Source organism: Trypanosoma theileri (genome assembly GCF_002087225.1).
Source record: "Trypanosoma theileri isolate Edinburgh chromosome Unknown TM35_Tth_5_V1, whole genome shotgun sequence".
Taxonomy (NCBI): Eukaryota; Euglenozoa; class Kinetoplastea; order Trypanosomatida; family Trypanosomatidae; genus Trypanosoma; species Trypanosoma theileri.
In genome coordinates, this window is record NW_021639847.1 from 534,548 (window position 1) to 552,371 (window position 17,824).

Consider the following 17,824-nt stretch of genomic DNA (forward strand, 5'->3'; position numbering starts at 1 on the left):
TATCACTGAAATAGAAACAAATAAAAAAAAAATAATCCAAAACATTTTATCAAAAATAAAAGAGAAAGGTAATACCAATCGGTACTATTAATTGATTTTATCTTTCAAAAGGGGTACCGATTATATACAGTAATATGGGTAAATAAATAGAAATAAAAAAAAAAAAATAGAAGAAGTCGATAAACTTAAAAATAAATAATAAGCCAGTATGGCTCACCAGCACTACCGTATCGCTAAGATCGTCCATTTTATAACTCCTAAAGCTCCACATTTTACTTTTTTTTTTTTTTTTACTGAAGCTCAATATGCCTTTTTAACTGCTCAGATAAGTTCATGAGTTTGACATAACTTGCCGTTGGGGTATGAACTGGTAAATTAACAAGAGGATTTGAAGATGGATTTTCTCTTACATTGGATGTAAACGGTGTGGGACGACTTTCATCCTTGTAGGGAACAGAAAAAAAATCCCCAGTTGTATTTTCATTACGGGACTGAACACCATTAGCCGTTGATTTCCACAGAAACGATCGATCCCCTTTAGGTGAAGGAGAGACATGATTGTCATTCTTATAAACCATAGGCGATATGGAGTTGTTACTATGGCCGCTCATTGCTGTTGTGGTTGCTGGAGGAGAAGTTGCGATAGATGCAAGTGCCGCAACAGATGAGGTTACACCGCGGCGAACCGCTCCAACTAATTGTTTACGAAACTCTTGCGCTTCTTCTACTCGTAATGCCTCTGCAAGTGTTTGATATTCAATTAACTCCATCTTTGCTTGTGAATCCCGTTCAGAGTATCGGCGACGCCATTCATCTATCTGTGTTTGAAGTTCTACTGTTCCTTGTGTTAACTGTGTCCTTTCCTCTTCTAATTTTTTTACGGTGGATCGATAACGATCCATTTCCTCTGTGTGATGTTTGCGCTCGGCTTCACGTTCTTCTCGTTCATCCTCAAGTTGTTTTTCTAACACTTCTAGACGTGATGTATGTTGACGTTGCATTTCCCGTACCTCTCGCATATATTGTTTTTGTCGTTCTTCAATCTCTATTGTGAGTTCCTCAACCGTCTTAGAAGTCTCTTGTTGTACTGAGATAAATCGTTGTCGATACTTTTCTCTTTCCTCCTGTAAAGTTTTTTGGTGTTCAGTGAAGTCTTTTAGGCGTAATTCTGTTAACTCCTCCAATTGACTATTCAACTCTCGCATCTCATCTACTTTTGCACGCAATGCTTCTTCCAATACGGTACTCATTCGAGAATCCTGAAAATAACGTAATACCCCTGATTGTAGTTCTGCTGTAATTGCAGCAACTTCCTTCTGGCATGCAATAGACATTTCCATAAAATCATCCTGACGGCGTCTTTCTGCTTTTTTCCATTTTTCACCGGATACTGCAATGATTTGATTCATCTGCTGCTTTAGTGCATCCCCATCAGATCGAAACAATTTAATTTCATCTTGACATGTTGTTTCAAACATACGTACAAGACACTGCCATCGTTGTTCAAATTCTTCAATTTGGGCCGAAGTGAGAGAACTTGGGGTCGCAACAGGCAAAAGTAGAAATGTACATGCCAAGTCAAATGATTCTTGTTTTTGCTGTTCAGCACTAAAGAAGGCATCCTGTAAAAAGAGGACATGATTGTGATATCGCTGGAGAATTTGACTGTGTTGTTCCGTGAGAAGCATCGTCGCTATCTCTAACACAACATCTTCACGTTGCTGGGACATCACTACTGAGTTAGCCTTCTTTTTTTTTTTTTTTTGACTGTTGTCTACTGATTCTTTAGTATAATTTTTTCTTTTTTTCCGTTCTTACTTCACCTGTTATTGGAAAAAAAAAACTGAATGGCAATAAGTCTTTATGCTTGCTCCACAGACAAACACACACACTTTCTTTCTCTCTCTTGTTCACTGTGGGGTTAAAAAGGAGAAACTGTGCAGAGTAAAAACCCAAGGACTACCTCTAATCACCTCAGAATAAAAATAAGAGAAAATAAAATAAAAATAAAAATTGGTAACAATAATAATAATAATTCTTATTATTAAGTAGAGATTGTAATACAAACACATAACGAAAAAAAAAAGAAAAGAAAAAATTAAAAACACTCGGCATGCCTTTCATATGCCGTCAGAGGAGAATAAAGGAAAACAAACAATAATCAGATCACCAAATAACTGTTTCATCAAACAGAAATTAACAATATATATATAACTCTCTCTCTCTCCCTCTCTCTCACTCACTCATCTTCCTCTTCATCCAACAAACGCTGAGCTCGTCGCTGGGCACGACGAGTGGCATCAATCAACGGTTTATACCCAATATCTACCACCTCCCCCTTTTCATTGCGCACATATGTGTAGCATGCCGCCTTGCGGGCGATATCTTCTTCAGAGTCTCTAAAGTACATAACGTACATTAAAGATCCAGCAAGTGAGAGACCCGCGCCTAACCATATACTCTGCAGCAATTTCCATCGCCAACCATACTGCCACGCAATAGGAAGATATGGTCGCAGTTCCCGGAATACGTAACCACCAGCACTCTTTGGTAGATCTGGCAATCCCGGCCGCGTTGGTTGCCCCTTACGCTTACGTCTTTCTACCTTTGGCAGCGCTAACAGAAGTGGTGAGCGGAAAAACATTTAATTAATATATGTTTAATTTTATTTCCTCCTCCTAGTTTTTTTTCTTTCTTTCTTGTTGGTGTTAGTGTTCTGTTTTAATGTATTAACAGAACAAAACCAAAAAAAAAGTGTACAAGGTGATGGAAAAGAAGGAGGAAGGGGCCAAGAATTCCTTCTATTCCTAATCCGAGAAAAAAAAGTAGAAAAGAAAAAAAGAGATGTGGGGAAATAAAGTTCACTCAAATAGGAATTTTATTGACGACAAAAGAAAATGATAACATGCAGCAAACCAGTTCCTCATTTTTTTTTTTTAAAAAAAAAGGGCTGCAACACTACAGGGTAATTACAATCCCCCTTTCTTTTTTTTTTCTTTCTTTCTTTCTTTCTTTCTTAGCCCTCATTTCATTTAATAATAAGCTATTACACGAGTACCATTTATACAATTACAAATGGACGTAGAAACGAGATAATAATAAAGAGAGCAAAGACAACTTTAATTATTCAGTCTTTACCCTGTACTCTGAGCTGACTGTGTGATTTGGCGATGTAAAGACTCATAGCCTGTCCTATCCTCTTCAGAAACAGATGGCTTTACCTTTGCCAAACTGGCCTCAAAGTCTTCAATGCACACAGATGGTAAATCTGCATTCGCCGCCACCTCTCCACTCATATCTCGCTCCAACTGCTCCAATACTTCGCTGCTAGAAGATCGGTATACTTTCTTCAGTGCGTGCAGAGATGCCTCTCGCATGAGTGCTGCCAAATCAGCACCGCTAAATCCCTGTAAACGTTTATCACCGGCAATAATGTTTAAATCCACTGATGTGTCCACAGGGTAATGACGGGCGTGTGTGCACAAAATAGATGCCCGTTGTTGTGGAGAGGGAAGAGGCACGTAAAGTAATTTATCAAGACGCCCAGGTCGCAACATGGCGGGATCAATCATATCAGGTCGGTTAGTAGCACCAATCACATAAACGTTCGCTCGACCTTCTACACCGTCCATCTCCGTAAGGAGCTGATTTACCACACGTTCACTGCTGGGATTTGCACGATCTGAACCACGACGAGGTGCCAGGGCATCTAATTCATCAAAGAAAAGAACACAAGGTGCACTTGCACGACCTCGAGCAAACACCATACGTACACTTCGTTCACTTTCACCAACAAACTTATTTAGCAATTCAGGTCCTTTAATGGAAATAAAATTTGCACCTGATTGATTTGCTATAGCCTTTGCCACAAGAGTCTTACCACATCCTGGAGGTCCATATAATAAAACACCAACTGGATGATCTAATCCAAATCGTTTGTGTAGTTTAGGTGCACGAATAGGTTGTAATATGCAAGTAAGTAATTCCTCACGTACATCCTCAAGAGCTCCAACATCATCCCAAGTAACATTTGGAATAGTAGTAAAACCTTCACGCATTGCACTTGGTTGTACCCGTTTTGTTGCTTCTTTCATTTCATTAAATGTGACATCAAAAGAAGTGAGAGCTTCTGCATTTGGGTTATCCAATTCACCTATTGCCTCCAATTCATTGTGTTTTCGACGAATAGCCAAAATACAAGCCTCCTTAACAAGAAGGTGAAGATCTGCCCCAACGTATCCAGGTGTCATATTTGCAAGTTCAAAAAAATCCACATCGTCGGCAACATTTAACTTCTGACAAATAATTTTTAAAATACTTTGTCGTTCATCCAGTGTAGGAATACCAAGAGAAATCTCACGATCAAAACGACCAGCACGTCTTAGGGCAGTATCTAATGCCTCTGGACGATTTGTAGCTCCCATTACACAAACCACTTTATTTTCCTGTCGCCATGCCTGTGCCACTTGATCCATACATGTTAATAATTGTCCTACTATGCGACTTTCCATTCCACGTTGTGTTTGATCACGACGACCGGCAATTGTATCAATTTCATCAATAAACACAATACTTGGTGCCGCACTAATAGCATCCATGAAAAGATTTCGTAGTTTTGCCTCACTGTCACCACTGATACCAGAAACAATCTCCGGTGCTGCAACAAAGAATAATGGAACTTGCAATGATCCAGCTATGGCATGTACCAATTTCGTTTTCCCACAACCAGGTGGACCATGCAACAAAACACCACACGGAGGATCCGCACCAAGACGACTAAACAAATGAGGAGAACGAATAGGAAGTTCTATTAATTCTTTTATAATTGGAATTTCCTTTGCAAGTCCACCCATATCATCAAGTGTAACCTTTGGAATAATTCCAAGACGTTCAATCTCTTCATTTTCTTTAGCTCCACTTGTTTCTGATTCTCCTTCTTTACGTGGTCGTCTGTTTGTTTGTGTTGTGTTGTTATCCCCATCCCCATTATTCCGTCGGCCTCTCCGTGTATTGGAGTATTCATCATCTCCATCTCTGCGATTATACGGCGGCTGCCGTTGATGATTACCAGAATTATACTCAGAGGCACGCTTTCTCATCAGACGTCGCATCTGACTGGACATGGGGCCTTTCTTATACACCTTCGGATAAGAATTAAGCAGAGAAAGAAACAGAGAAGAAGAAGAGACAAAAAAAAAAAACAATTAGACCTTCGTTTCTCGCCTTTTTTTTTTTTTTTGTTGTTGTTATTGGTCTAACTTCACCGAATGCTTTCAATGTCGAATAACTACTTTGCGAAATATATCGTATATATATATATATACCTGAAAAAAGATTACTTTTCTTCTACGACTGCATAGATATATATATGCTTTTCTTTTAGGAAATATCCTGTAGAACGTTATAAAAGAAAAATAACAAAAAATGCGCTACGCAATGTAATCCTTAAATCCTGTCGTAGAGAAAAGAAAGGAACCCCACAGGAAATGGAAAAAAAAACAAAAAAAAAAAAAAAAAAAAAACCACGACTGCAAGGACATAAGAAAAATAAAACCAGAAAGATGATGTTCCTCTTTCTTTTTTTTATTTTCTTTTTCAACTTCGTCATTTGCACTTTTTCCCCCAACTCCCCACCTCTCTTCAGCTACACATCCTTTTTTTTTTTTCATTTTACTTCTTTCCTTTTCCTCGTATCAACAACCCTCATATTTCCGTTCTCATTTCGTCCCACCATTCTCTTCATCGCTCATATAAACACCTATACAAGAGCAATCTATCTGTACTTTAGATACCCACACACATTACCGCCACTGTACATCCGACAATCCTTTTCCCTCTTGCAGCAGGTCCCACAGAGGCGACATCTCCCGCAGCCGCTCAACATTACGAACACACTCCTCAATGGTGAAATCAATTTCTCGTTCTGTGGTAAAACGTCCAATACCAAATCGAATTGAAGTATGCGCATTTTCAGCATCAATGCCAAGTGCACGGAGAACATAACTGGGTTCCAGTGAAGCACTTGTACAGGCACTTCCGCTTGAGACAGCCACATTTTTCATACCCATCAAAAGACTTTCGCCCTCCACACAGGCAAAGCTAATGTTGAGATTACCAGGATAACGTTGATGCAAGTCTCCATTAACAGTTATGTGTGGTAAACGACTCTGCAAACCCTCTAGTAACCGTTTAGAAAGTGCCTTAATTCGGGTTCTATCACGCTCCATTTCCGCCTTTGCTATTTCACAGGCGGCACCCATGCCAACTACTTGCGCTGTTGCGATCGTCCCACTTCGTACACCACGTTCTTGACCACCACCACTGATAGGCGAACGCACACGTACACGTGGACGACGTCTTAAGAAAAGAGCACCACATCCTTTAGGTCCATATATTTTATGTGATGAAAGTGACATAAGATCAATGTTATCACGCTCCACATCAATAGGTACTTTACCTAACGCTTGGGCAGCATCTGTATGGAAGAAAACCTTCTTTTTTCGGCATATCTTACCAATTTCACTTATAGGTTGAATAACACCAATCTCATTATGCACATACATACAAGAAACAAGGGCAGTAGTTGGTCGAATTGCTTCCTCTAGAGTTTGAAGATTAACAAGACCATTCTTTTCAACAGGTAAGTATGTCACTTCAAATCCATCCATCTCCAAATAACGACAAGAATCAAGAACACATTTATGCTCTGTCTGAAGTGTTACAATATGATTCTTTTTTCCTTTATTATAGTTAGCCACTCCCTTAATGGCAATATTATTAGACTCTGTTGCACCACTAGTAAAGAATACAGCTTTTGGACTAGCTCCAATAAGATCTGCTACCTGTGCACGAGCCTTCTCCACCGCATCTTCTGCTTTCCAACCATAACTATGAGTTCGGCTATGGGGATTCCCATAACACTCTGTCAAGTAAGGCATCATCTTATCAAGCACACGTGGATCCAATGGACACGTTGCCTGAACATCCAAATACAATGGTCGTGCAATTTTATTATGCGAAGAAGTACCGGCATTACCAGAAGTGGTAGTTGTAGTAGTAGCAGCAGCAGCACCCGTTACGCCAGAGGCGACGTTAATTGTGCAAAGAAAGATCCGAGACCCTCGAAACATACTTTACTATGAAATAAATCCCTCTTAAAAGGTTATACCCTATACTACAATAATATAATCATCATCATAATCGAATCGAGGGGGAAAAGGAAAATAAAATAAATATGAGAGGAAACACACAGCGAAACAAAAGAACCATAGAATATGCATATAGAAAGAAAACAAACAAATCCATACATACACAGGATGGAAGACTCCATACGTTAAAGAAAAATAAAATAAAAAACAACGGATTGGAGACGAGATAAACCAACCAGTACAACAATTATAGTTAAGGTAGATAAGACTTTTTTTTTGTTGTTGTTTTGTTTTGTGTTTAAATCCTTCTAAGTATGTCGTAAAAGACTACCAATAAACCTCATCACCTTCAACAACATCATTCTCTGTTGGAAGATCATCAAAGACGTCTGACAAGCCCATCAATGTCACGACATCTCGAACCGCCATACTAAATTGCTTTTGACGTTCCTTGGTATCGAGAGAGGGTACAGCATTTTTACTTGCTCCTTTTTGCAATTTCCCACCTTTATGAAAGAAAGCATTTAAAGAGGAGTACACAGAAGTAGTCTGATGATGATGATGATGATGATCACTAGCATCAAGAGCTGTTTTTACCTTTACTTCGGCGTCATGTGCCCTCCACAAGGCAAGATCCGTTATACGTAGAAATTGACGATAGCTCAGCATTGGTGGATAAGAATTAACCACTTCATTTGCCATCTCTGCATTTAAAGGGAGAATACCATAATTTTGTAATAATTCCAGAAGATCTTTTCGTTGAATAAAGTGAAGTGTTAATTGCACATCATATTCGATAGAGTGCATTAAACTATGCAAAGTCTCTTTCTCTGATGTTGTTACAATCAAAAGTCGTTTCCCATGAAGTTTCTTTGTTTCTCCTTCATAAAGTAAAGAAGGGGTATAAGCAGATTCTTTAAAATCTCGAATAGTTGTTTTTAAAACATCCCATGTTGTTGATCCACCCTCATTAAGGATTCGTTCCACATTTTCAATGACAAGACTATAATTTCCTTTAGAGTTAACGGCTTCACGAAGGCCAATGATAACCTCATCTATAATATTATCTCCTCTCATACTTCCGTAAAGTTTACCACTCACTATAAACTTAACAATATCAAAGGGCAAAAGTTTCACTAATTGTTGTGAAAGAAAAGTTTTTCCAGTTCCAGAAGGTCCGTAAACAATCACTACGGCCGCATGTTCTGCTTGACTACGTTGAATACTCTGCAATACACGACGTGTAGTATTTATGCCTTGAGTAATAGATCCATCAAAGTCAATAAGTGGTGTAGTGGAATCATCCTTATCTGCACCATTATATTGTTTTCCTAATAAAATTTGTTGCATGGAATCCAACATATCCCGTATGGCGAGATTAAAATCATCACTCGTAACTTGAAATTGTTTTGGAGAAGTTTCAGTACGCAAATCACCTTCCTTACCTAGATTATTATTTCCTACAGAAGTATCATCTTCCATCATATCACGGTATCTCATTAAAGCATAACTGACAGCGGCTCGAACTGTTCCAGCAATATCAGCACCAGAAAAACCTCCTGTACGTGCTGCTAAGTTATCTAAATTTACATCCGGTGCAAGGTGTTGCTCCTCTCGTAACTTTTGTGTGTGGATAAAAAGCATTTCTGTACGACCCTCAAGATCAGGAAGAGGAATTTCAATAACTACTTCAAACCTTCCAGGTCTAAGGAGAGCACGATCAATGCTGTGAAGTTGATTGGTTAAACCAACAATAAGTATATTAGGTACCCTATCAACACCATCCATAAGTGTAAGAAGTTGATTGGTTAAACCATCATATACAGCTTTCGCCGAACTTCCATCACCTGATTCACCTCGCCGTCTAAAAAGAGATTCAATTTCATCAATAATAATGGTATGTAATCGTCCTTCCTTTTTCTCATTTCCTATATCGTTATCTTCTTGAACTTCAGTATTGAAGTCATCCCTGTTTTCATTCACATTGTCATCGTTAACACCATTATCATTATCATCACCATAACTATAACCACCATCATTATAATCATTACTACCATCATCATCTTCATCATCATCATCGTCTCCAAGGATGAGATCACGCAAATTCTTTTCCGAATCTCCAACATACTTTGAGAGAATATCAGCAGCATTTACAATTGTTACCTTTGTATTCTTACCAAGTAACTTTGCGATTGCTCGAGCAATTAAAGTTTTTCCATTTCCAGGTGGACCATGCAACATAACTCCTCGCACATGTGGTAACTGAACAGAACCAACAACATCTTGAAGAGAAGAAATACGGCTAAGAAAAACACGACGGTATAGTAATTCTAATTGATTTTTTAATCCACCTATACCAAGTGAGAGCCATTCTTCTCCATTAGAAGATTTACGATGACTTTTCTGTAAAAAAAGTTCTAGTGGATCATCATCAGACATTTCTTTATCCTCATTAGCAAGAATATTCTCATTATTCAAATTACCATCTATGGAGTTTCCTGATCTAAGTGTAAGATCCAACTGAACAGAATGATGAAGAATACCTATGGTTATTGAAGTGTCATTAACCTCAGAATCTGAAATACTTGTATCTACAATCAATTCAAGATCCATCCATACTATATTATGTGAAAGTCGTTTTAACCACTGTGATTTTCCTCGTAGACTCACTGATGGGTGAGGAAGTATACAGGAAAGAATTTGATGAGGAAACACCTCCGATGCTTTCACATCAAGGCATTCCATTGTAATAAGATCGGCATTACTTTTCTCATCCTCACGAAGTGGAAGTGGTGTGTGTTCTTGTAATCGAATACGCAGTGGAGTATCTATTGGAAATCCCCGTCCACGAATAAAGAGTTGCACAGGTCCTTTATTCTTACGACCAGCGAAGCAATGATATGTTTCTCTACTCCGCCCAGGCCGTGAAGGTCGTTTACAGCCACTAATTGCAAGCAACTCTACACCTCTTGTGGATGAGGACTCATCAGTGCCGCTATTCTGTTCCTGTCCCTCCTGTAAATAAATTGTTTCTATTTCTTCTTCCGCAGTGCCTCCAGTTAAGTGGAGTAGAAATAAAAACATCACGAGAAAAGTACGGACGCATGATCGGCATGCAGTCCGTTGATGAGCAAATCGGTACAACATATAGGTGAGTAGAAGGATCTCACTTCCTCCCCTTATTATCGACTGAGAGAATTACTTCAAATCAAAAGTAAGGAAATAAAAATAAATAAATAAATAAATAAATAAAAGAGAAAAGGAAAAAGAAGGCCATACAATAGTAAAGTATTAGGTTAATTCTCTCACATTTCTCAAGTCATAGACAAGAAACAATGTACAAAAAAATTGTTTTTTTTTTTTTTCTTTTGTTTTTTTTTTTTCCTTTTCAGTGAACCCTTTCTTTTGCTTTTGCGACTCTTTACACCACCCCCTCTCTATTCCCAGATCAAATTTAAACTCGTCACTCACTTGTTTTTACATCAAATGTCGAAGAAAAATACTATTCACCTCGAAGATAATACCTAACCTTCTTTTTTTCTTCCCTTCTTTCTTTTTTTTGGTTTATTTCTAACATGAGTCTCTCTTTCTTTTTTTTTTCTTTTTTTTTCTTCTATTCTGGGTTTTTTTTTTTTTATCCTTTTTTCTGTTTTCGTGTTGCCGCTGCGTTACTGTTGGCCGCAAAAGAGAGACGTCGCACACATTGCATGATCACCACTGCCGGCATCACAACCCACACCAAACTGGGCAGCACTACCATCTTTAGAGTGTCCATGGGTTCATTGTGGTGTGTATACTTTCCACCCTCAACAACATCCATTAACAAATACATAATAGTTTTATACAATGTCATTACACTTACAATGAGAGCTAACTTTATACTACAGCTTGGGTTTCCTCTCCAAGAGAGTAATACCGCCAATAATCCAAGAAATACCTCTAATAAATTAAGCCAACTTTGAACCACCACAAATGCGTCATCGTTAGGCGCATATCGTTGATCATATGTAGCGTATATCATCCAATAATTGAACGGTGGTGTATCTGCAAGGGGATGTGGAGTATCTCCCAGTTTAGAGCGCATGCAAACAAAAATGGCATCAATGATTACAACAGGAGCTGACACGAGGAACCAAAACTGTGCAAGTAATGGAAGTCGTGGCATGATTTGTTTTGATTTCTTTTTTTTGGTTTTGTTTGGGTTTTGTTTTTCTTTAATATTATTGTGCTTTGTTTGTTCTTCTTCAATAAATATATAAATACATTACAATAGAAATATTCATTAAAGAGAGAGGGATTAAAAAATAGAAAAGGAAAAAATAATAAATTTTTCAGATATACTTCCACATTAGATACATAAATATAATATATATACATATATAGTTGTAACACTATGCAGAAGAAAACAAAGTTGTAAATAGCAGCAGCAGCAGCAGCAGCAGAAGTGCTAATTCTGCAAAATGTAGAAACTCTACCAGTATGACTCTACACACGTAGAGTGATGTGTGACAACAGTGAGTTAGAATAAAATATGTATGCCCACATACATACACACATATATATATAGAGAGAGACACAAACACAGAGGAAACAATAAAAATAAATACAGTCAAATGACTGCTTCTATCAAAATAATCTATTTGTCACTTTTCCACAGTCTCTATACTTATACAAATAAGTACCTAACGACGACGTGGTGGTGTTGGTGGAGGAGTTTTCTTTTTTTCCTCCTCTTCCTCTTCTTCCTCTTCCTCCTCCTCTTCTTCTTCTTCTTCAACATCCTCCTCATCTTCTTCTTCATTATCATCCCCATCTTCTTCTTCATCTTCTTCCACTTCTTCGTCCTCTTCCTCTTCTTCCTCTTCCACATCATCATCTTCTTCCTCTTCTTCAACATCCTCTTCATCTTCATCTTCACCAGGCTCACCCTCTTCTTCTTCTTCTTCCTCCTCTTCTTCATCATCATCATCCTCTTCTTCATCAATCTTTCCCTGTACTCCCTCTTCCCTTTCATTTTCCTTATCATTGTCAATGTCACTGGCAAAACGACGGGAAGAAACCCCTAATGATTTGGATTTCGCCCCATTCTCTTCTTCAACATCATCCTCAAATAGATCCACCACATTTTCTTCTGCGTCCACATCGTCATTACCGTCTTCAAGCATTGATAGATTCTTTTTGTCTGCAGAGAGTGCTGTTGCGGCTGCGGCTCCAACAGCGAGTCCAGCCATTGCTGCCGCTGCCGCAACACCTGTTCCACTAAGAGTATTACTGTTTGTCATCTCTGTTGGTTTTTGTGTTACAGGAGTTTCTTCCATTTTATTCTCCTCAACTTCACTTCTGTAACGGGGAAGGGTTAAAATAGTTTTTCCAGAATGCTGCGTTAATGAATAATTATTACCTCTACTGTGCTTACGAAGAACATCATGGACCACCCGAGAGTGATATTGGTGTTCAATACCAAACATATCACTCAAGACAGCGTTAAGATGTTTCATAATGAGGATAAGGTCCGCCCCTTCTACAGTTGCACGAAAAGTACGGCGATCGTTTAGATTATAGGTTGCACCTGAAATGGTATCTTCCTTCTCGTCTCCATCAGCATAAAGGTCTTTATTTCCAACCTCTTCATCATTTTCTTCTGTATTAAGTTTAGCTTGAGAAGGTGCTACTTTAAGTGTTAATTCTCCCACAAGTGAAAAAGCCAAAGGGAATGCAGGTCTTGCATCATTACTCTTCTGAAGATTTTTACCACGAATACCTTTTTGTTTTAAAGCATTAGTCGACAGAGGTTCTAGATGAAGTGTAGAATGTTCTTTCACTAACTCAAGATGTGGGGTAGTACCCTCCAATACGGTAAGAAACTGTGCCACATTGTATGGTCTGAGAAAGACACGTCCAAAGAAATAATCCGCCTCTGTGGGAGTTTCTGATGAGGAAGACTCCGATTTACGCTGCCCAGATGCTGCTGTTGCTGATGTTAACAGGGATAATGACTCATCCTCCGCAGTAATTTCATCGGGGCGGTGAACGCTAAGCACGAGATGCCGCTGGCGGTCACTCTTCCAGCGCCAGAGGAGGACCGCCGGGTATGTCTTCTTCCCATTAGTGATCTCCACACGTGTGCGGAGGTCCCGTACAAAAAGAGACCGCGTGCTCACCGCCGCACGGAGAAGGTCAGCGGAAGAGAAAATACGTCTGCGCCACATATTGATAAATTTAACACCGAACCCTTTCTTTTTCTTTTTTTGTTGTTTTTATTCCTGTTTTTCTTTTTTTTTTCTTTTTTTATGGATGTTTTCTTTTTTTCCTTTATTTCGTTATTTTTATGTTTATTATTTTATGTTTTTTTTTTTTTTCTTTAATTCGGCTGGAAATAAAAATAATGCAGAGGCACACAATAATAAAAAGAATCGATAGTATGGCCTTGCCTTGTTATCTATCCATGATAGCAGCGGAGTAGCGAAAAAGCCACATTCACCATCACATAAAAGAAAGAGAAGAAAGACAAGAAAGAAGAAAAATACATGAGAAATTAGTCAAACCAGAAGAAGAAAAGAAGAACAAAGAAAGAAATGAACAAAAAATAAAAATGATTTTCACCTCAGCCAACACAGAACAAAAAAAAGGAGAGATAAACGAACAGATTGTAAGCAACAACAGAAAGAGAAACAGTAACAGCCGGTTTGATCTCACACCAGAATGTGCAGTACAGAAAAATAATTCTCCGATCTTGCCCCCTTCGTGTGAAGCAAAAAACACGTCTCCACGTGTGCAAAATATGAGAAAGAATAGCGAAAAGAAAAAAATAAAATAAAAAAAAAGAGAAAAAAAAGGTATCTACTAGAGTGTACGATTCATATATATATATATATATATATATATATGTCAAACACTCAAATACTCCCGTTTCGGGTTATCTCGTCCGACCTGCTCAGATCTGGTGCACTTTTTTTCCCCCTCCTCCTTTCTTTCCTTCATTTTTTTTCTATCTTCTCTCATCATCACCCTTTTATTCTTTTAATTTCCTCTCTTTTTCACCTTCATACTGTTTAGTCTCTCTTTCACTCACTCTATCTCCTTCAATCTCTCTCTCTCTCTTTTCTTTTCTCTCATTGCTGCTGCTGTTGTTGTTGTTGTCGTCGTGGTGTCTGCTGTTGTTGTTGTTGTTGTTGTTGTTGTTGTTGTCTACGCCGTGGGCTGCCGGTGTTGCCTAATGCGGCGTTCGCGCCTTGTGCGTCACCCTCCACCGCGCGGGCTGCGTAGTGCTGGCGGAAACCGAAACTCTCCGTGAGTGCACTCTGCAAGAAGTGCTCCAGCATGACCGCAAAGTGTTTGTCAAAGTTCACAGACCAGTCCTCCATCTTCTGTGAGGCCACGCGATGCACCTTACCGTGCAGACGATAGCCATCGTTAGACTTTTCAAAGTCGAGTGTGTACGCCTTATTCTCCATGTGATGCTTTGCCATTCGGCTCTCGCAGACACTCACCAAATAGGCGAGATCCACGTGGCGCATCCGCACGGAGATGCGGCGGTCGGCGTCGAACTGCGGACTCAAGTCGTTTGGATCGACTTTGCGTGGGCCGAGTTGCGGGTACTGCGAGACGAGGAGCAATTTGCCGTCGACAGCGACGCGCGTCATTGTGCCGAGCGCCGGGTCGTCGCGGACGTCGTGGATTTCAAACTTCGGTAGTGTTTGGACGCCTGTTAAAGTGGAGGCCCCGCGGGCCCAGAGGGAGTGGGGAAGCGCTACCGTACGGGATGCAAGACGTAACATGGAATCAATTATTATTATTTCTTCTTCTTCTTATGGTTTGAATCTTCTCTCTTGATGATAATATCCCACGCCTTTCGGTAATATGTATATTTCTGTAATGTATACCTTTATTTTTGTTTTTTGTTTTTTTACTTCCTAACTTCTTCTTTTTTTTTTCTTGTTCTTCTAACACTTATTGTTCACGCTTCCCTGAGAAGGACTCTATATCCTTGTGTAAATGTTTAGTAATACAATGTATATACCTACACCTGTGAATGTGAATATAGTTACAAATATAATATGGTGCAGAGAAAAGAAAAAAAAAAAAACGAGAAAAAAAAGTGGTTAGGTCGTTAGTTCATTATCCATTTTTTCCCCCATTTTTTTACAGGCTTGCAGGTACGTCAGAATGCGAACATAAGCAGTAAACAAAAAGAAAAACATATATATATAAAACAATGTTATACACAATGATTTAATCGAAACAAGAAATGTAAAAACAAGTAAAAACAACAACAATCACAACAACAATGACAACAAGATCATACCAACAAACAAAGAAAAAATGACACAACGATTATACTTAGTGTGTTTTCTTTCGCCCACTCTAATTTCCCACAATACACCAACCATCACTATCACGTTGATAATTATTCTTTTTGTTTTTCTTCTTTGGCTGTGATCTCTGCTGTGTCTGTGCCGTCTCCGCATCGCCCATTCCCTCTGCTTCTTCATTACAGTCCATCTGCTGCATCTCCGCCCCCATTCCTCCAATATCACCGCTAATCTCCACATCGTCCTGTCCCTCTTCTCCAGTATCTCCATTCACAGAGAGACGAACAGGATTTACCCGTCGGTATACCTCCAAACTGGCCACGAACTGTTCCACTTGTGTAAAATCATTTTGACAGCAACGGCAGTACATCTCATGCAGCACATCTCCAACCTCTTTCATACTGTCGTCCTCAATAATAACAGAACGAGCCTCTGCGAAGAAGTTCTCAAAGAATAACTCCAAATCATCCGAGTATACCTCACCATCGGTCTGGAACCAGGAAACGAGTTCCTGGAACATAGACTGAAGCGCAAAGGCATCACAGTGTTGACTCACGAGATGTAACGCCGTCCACTGATTTAACACCGCCTCCATTCCACGCACAAACTGTTGAAATTGCACCTCCGTTGCTCGATAAGGCTCTCGAACGAACTGAAATCCCAAATTCTGTTGTGGTTGTTGTGGTTGTTGTGGCTGCATTATAACAAAGGAAACAATAATAATAACAATAATAAAAAGAAAACTAAACGAGACGAAAACACAAAAGAAAAGGAGAACGAACTTGAACACCCTATAATAAAGAGAGAAAAAAAAAAGAAGAAAAAAATGATTTCCTTCAGTAGATACAATTATTCTTCCTTTTTCTTTACTTATAGCAAACGAAATGTAAACATTTTTCTCTATCTTTTTCCAAAAATCATTACGTATGTATGCGTAAAATGGTTATAAAACTCACAATATTTCAAAAGCAATCAAAAAAAAAAAAAGATGACATTCAACAGAATCATCTCCTTCATTCCAATCTATTCCGCTAGATATTCGGCCAAATACCGTCTCACTAGAAGAAGAGTAGAAACATCAGCGCGACAACAGTCATAAGGACGTAAAAAACAATTTAAAGAAGATGCAGGGTGGACTGCACACCGGTTATGATCCAGATGGCGTACATTATCCGTTTCTGAGAGCAACTCCCCAGTGGCGGGTATAAACTCCTCCATCGCAACGACTGCATACGGTGGAAATCGAGTACCAATCTCGGAAAACCATTTAAATACAGCACGTACCATCTTAAGGCGATCATTAGTCGTAATAAAAATAAGTGTTCTTTCTCTCTGTGTAGAATCCGTTAAACGATAAAAATTTTCCACTGCGGACAGCACATCCTCAATTTGAAACTGCAAATGTTCTTTTTCATTTTCCACCAACATCAATGAAGCATCCCCTGTATTTTGAGCATTTACTAGATATCGTCGAGATCTACGCACAAGATCCTTGACATCCTTTCGAACAATAGAGTCATATGATCTTTGAGGGGCAATACCGTGTCGTGCCTTCACTCGCTGAATCCACTCTCTATCGCATTTATCCGTTTGGGGAAAAAGATTTGTATTCGGTGAATGCACAAACCCTTTATTGTACAGCAATTGACATTTCTCTCCTCCACACCACGGATAGGCCACCACGGCGTAATGTCCTTCAACCGGCACATAACGCTTTGTGTTCTCCACCGGCGATTCCGCCTCAGTGGAGAGAAGTGTTTGGAAGGAAACAAAGACCACAAGATCCTCCGCGTCCGCGTCCGTAAAGGGGGATTCCGACATGTCTTTTCACAGCGGTTCCCTCTGCATTCATACTAATAATAATAGTAATAATAGTAATAGTAATAATAGTAAATGATCCCCCCAATGGCGGGCGTAAAGGTAGATGGGGAAAAAAAAAAGAAAAAAGGAAAAAGAGAGAGAAATGAAGGTAAAAAGGAATAGAAAGGAGAAGAAAAAAAAAACATACAAAAACAAGAGAAGAAAAACATAATTGAAAGGGGTAAAAAAAAAAAAAATAGAGGGGTAATACATACTTCTCTCTTTTTCTACAAAAAAGAAAAAAAAACAGGAACAAAAGAAAAAAAAATAAATAACAAAGAAGCTGTGTGATGGGGAGGGAAATACAGCATATATGCAATAATAAAAAAAAAGAAACACAAGCGGTAATGAATATGCATGTACACCACAAGCTCCACTCATTGCGTGGATAGTTTCTCTCCGCACACTCGCGTTCTATCGAGATTGCTAAAACAACAGTGGGTGTTTTATGCACCTCGCCGCTTGAGAAATAGAAGAAATAAAATTTCCCAGTGTTTTTTTTTT

The 17,824-nt window shown here is 39.0% G+C and overlaps 10 protein-coding genes across 10 annotated transcripts; all 10 read right to left on the reverse strand.

Moving 5' to 3' along the window:
* Positions 1-290: 290 nt before the first annotated feature.
* On the reverse strand, positions 291-1,730 carry TM35_000052880 (uncharacterized protein; the record flags this gene model as incomplete). Its single annotated transcript, XM_029022943.1, has 1 exon — positions 291-1,730. One exon carries the CDS (start codon positions 1,728-1,730, stop codon positions 291-293), a length of 1,440 nt encoding a protein of 479 aa, XP_028885758.1.
* Positions 1,731-2,239: 509 nt separating this feature from the next.
* On the reverse strand, positions 2,240-2,644 carry TM35_000052890 (uncharacterized protein; the record flags this gene model as incomplete). Its single annotated transcript, XM_029022944.1, has 1 exon — positions 2,240-2,644. One exon carries the CDS (start codon positions 2,642-2,644, stop codon positions 2,240-2,242), a length of 405 nt encoding a protein of 134 aa, XP_028885759.1.
* A 490-nt stretch (positions 2,645-3,134) lies between these two features.
* On the reverse strand, positions 3,135-5,123 carry TM35_000052900 (vesicular transport protein; the record flags this gene model as incomplete). The annotated part of the gene is made up of 1 exon (XM_029022945.1): positions 3,135-5,123. The coding sequence occupies one exon, from the start codon at positions 5,121-5,123 to the stop codon at positions 3,135-3,137; it is 1,989 nt and encodes a 662-aa protein (XP_028885760.1).
* Positions 5,124-5,801: 678 nt separating this feature from the next.
* TM35_000052910 (cysteine desulfurase) lies at positions 5,802-7,130 on the reverse strand (the record flags this gene model as incomplete). Its single annotated transcript, XM_029022946.1, has 1 exon — positions 5,802-7,130. The coding sequence occupies one exon, from the start codon at positions 7,128-7,130 to the stop codon at positions 5,802-5,804; it is 1,329 nt and encodes a 442-aa protein (XP_028885761.1).
* Positions 7,131-7,475: 345 nt separating this feature from the next.
* On the reverse strand, positions 7,476-10,295 carry TM35_000052920 (vesicular-fusion ATPase-like protein; the record flags this gene model as incomplete). The annotated part of the gene is made up of 1 exon (XM_029022947.1): positions 7,476-10,295. One exon carries the CDS (start codon positions 10,293-10,295, stop codon positions 7,476-7,478), a length of 2,820 nt encoding a protein of 939 aa, XP_028885762.1.
* Positions 10,296-10,782: 487 nt separating this feature from the next.
* Positions 10,783-11,313, reverse strand: TM35_000052930 (uncharacterized protein; the record flags this gene model as incomplete). The annotated part of the gene is made up of 1 exon (XM_029022948.1): positions 10,783-11,313. One exon carries the CDS (start codon positions 11,311-11,313, stop codon positions 10,783-10,785), a length of 531 nt encoding a protein of 176 aa, XP_028885763.1.
* A 517-nt stretch (positions 11,314-11,830) lies between these two features.
* TM35_000052940 (uncharacterized protein) lies at positions 11,831-13,357 on the reverse strand (the record flags this gene model as incomplete). The annotated part of the gene is made up of 1 exon (XM_029022949.1): positions 11,831-13,357. The coding sequence occupies one exon, from the start codon at positions 13,355-13,357 to the stop codon at positions 11,831-11,833; it is 1,527 nt and encodes a 508-aa protein (XP_028885764.1).
* Positions 13,358-14,260: 903 nt separating this feature from the next.
* TM35_000052950 (mitochondrial RNA-binding protein 1) lies at positions 14,261-14,926 on the reverse strand (the record flags this gene model as incomplete). Its single annotated transcript, XM_029022950.1, has 1 exon — positions 14,261-14,926. One exon carries the CDS (start codon positions 14,924-14,926, stop codon positions 14,261-14,263), a length of 666 nt encoding a protein of 221 aa, XP_028885765.1.
* A 586-nt stretch (positions 14,927-15,512) lies between these two features.
* Positions 15,513-16,160, reverse strand: TM35_000052960 (uncharacterized protein; the record flags this gene model as incomplete). Its single annotated transcript, XM_029022951.1, has 1 exon — positions 15,513-16,160. One exon carries the CDS (start codon positions 16,158-16,160, stop codon positions 15,513-15,515), a length of 648 nt encoding a protein of 215 aa, XP_028885766.1.
* Positions 16,161-16,483: 323 nt separating this feature from the next.
* Positions 16,484-17,281, reverse strand: TM35_000052970 (uncharacterized protein; the record flags this gene model as incomplete). Its single annotated transcript, XM_029022952.1, has 1 exon — positions 16,484-17,281. One exon carries the CDS (start codon positions 17,279-17,281, stop codon positions 16,484-16,486), a length of 798 nt encoding a protein of 265 aa, XP_028885767.1.
* Positions 17,282-17,824: the final 543 nt, after the last annotated feature.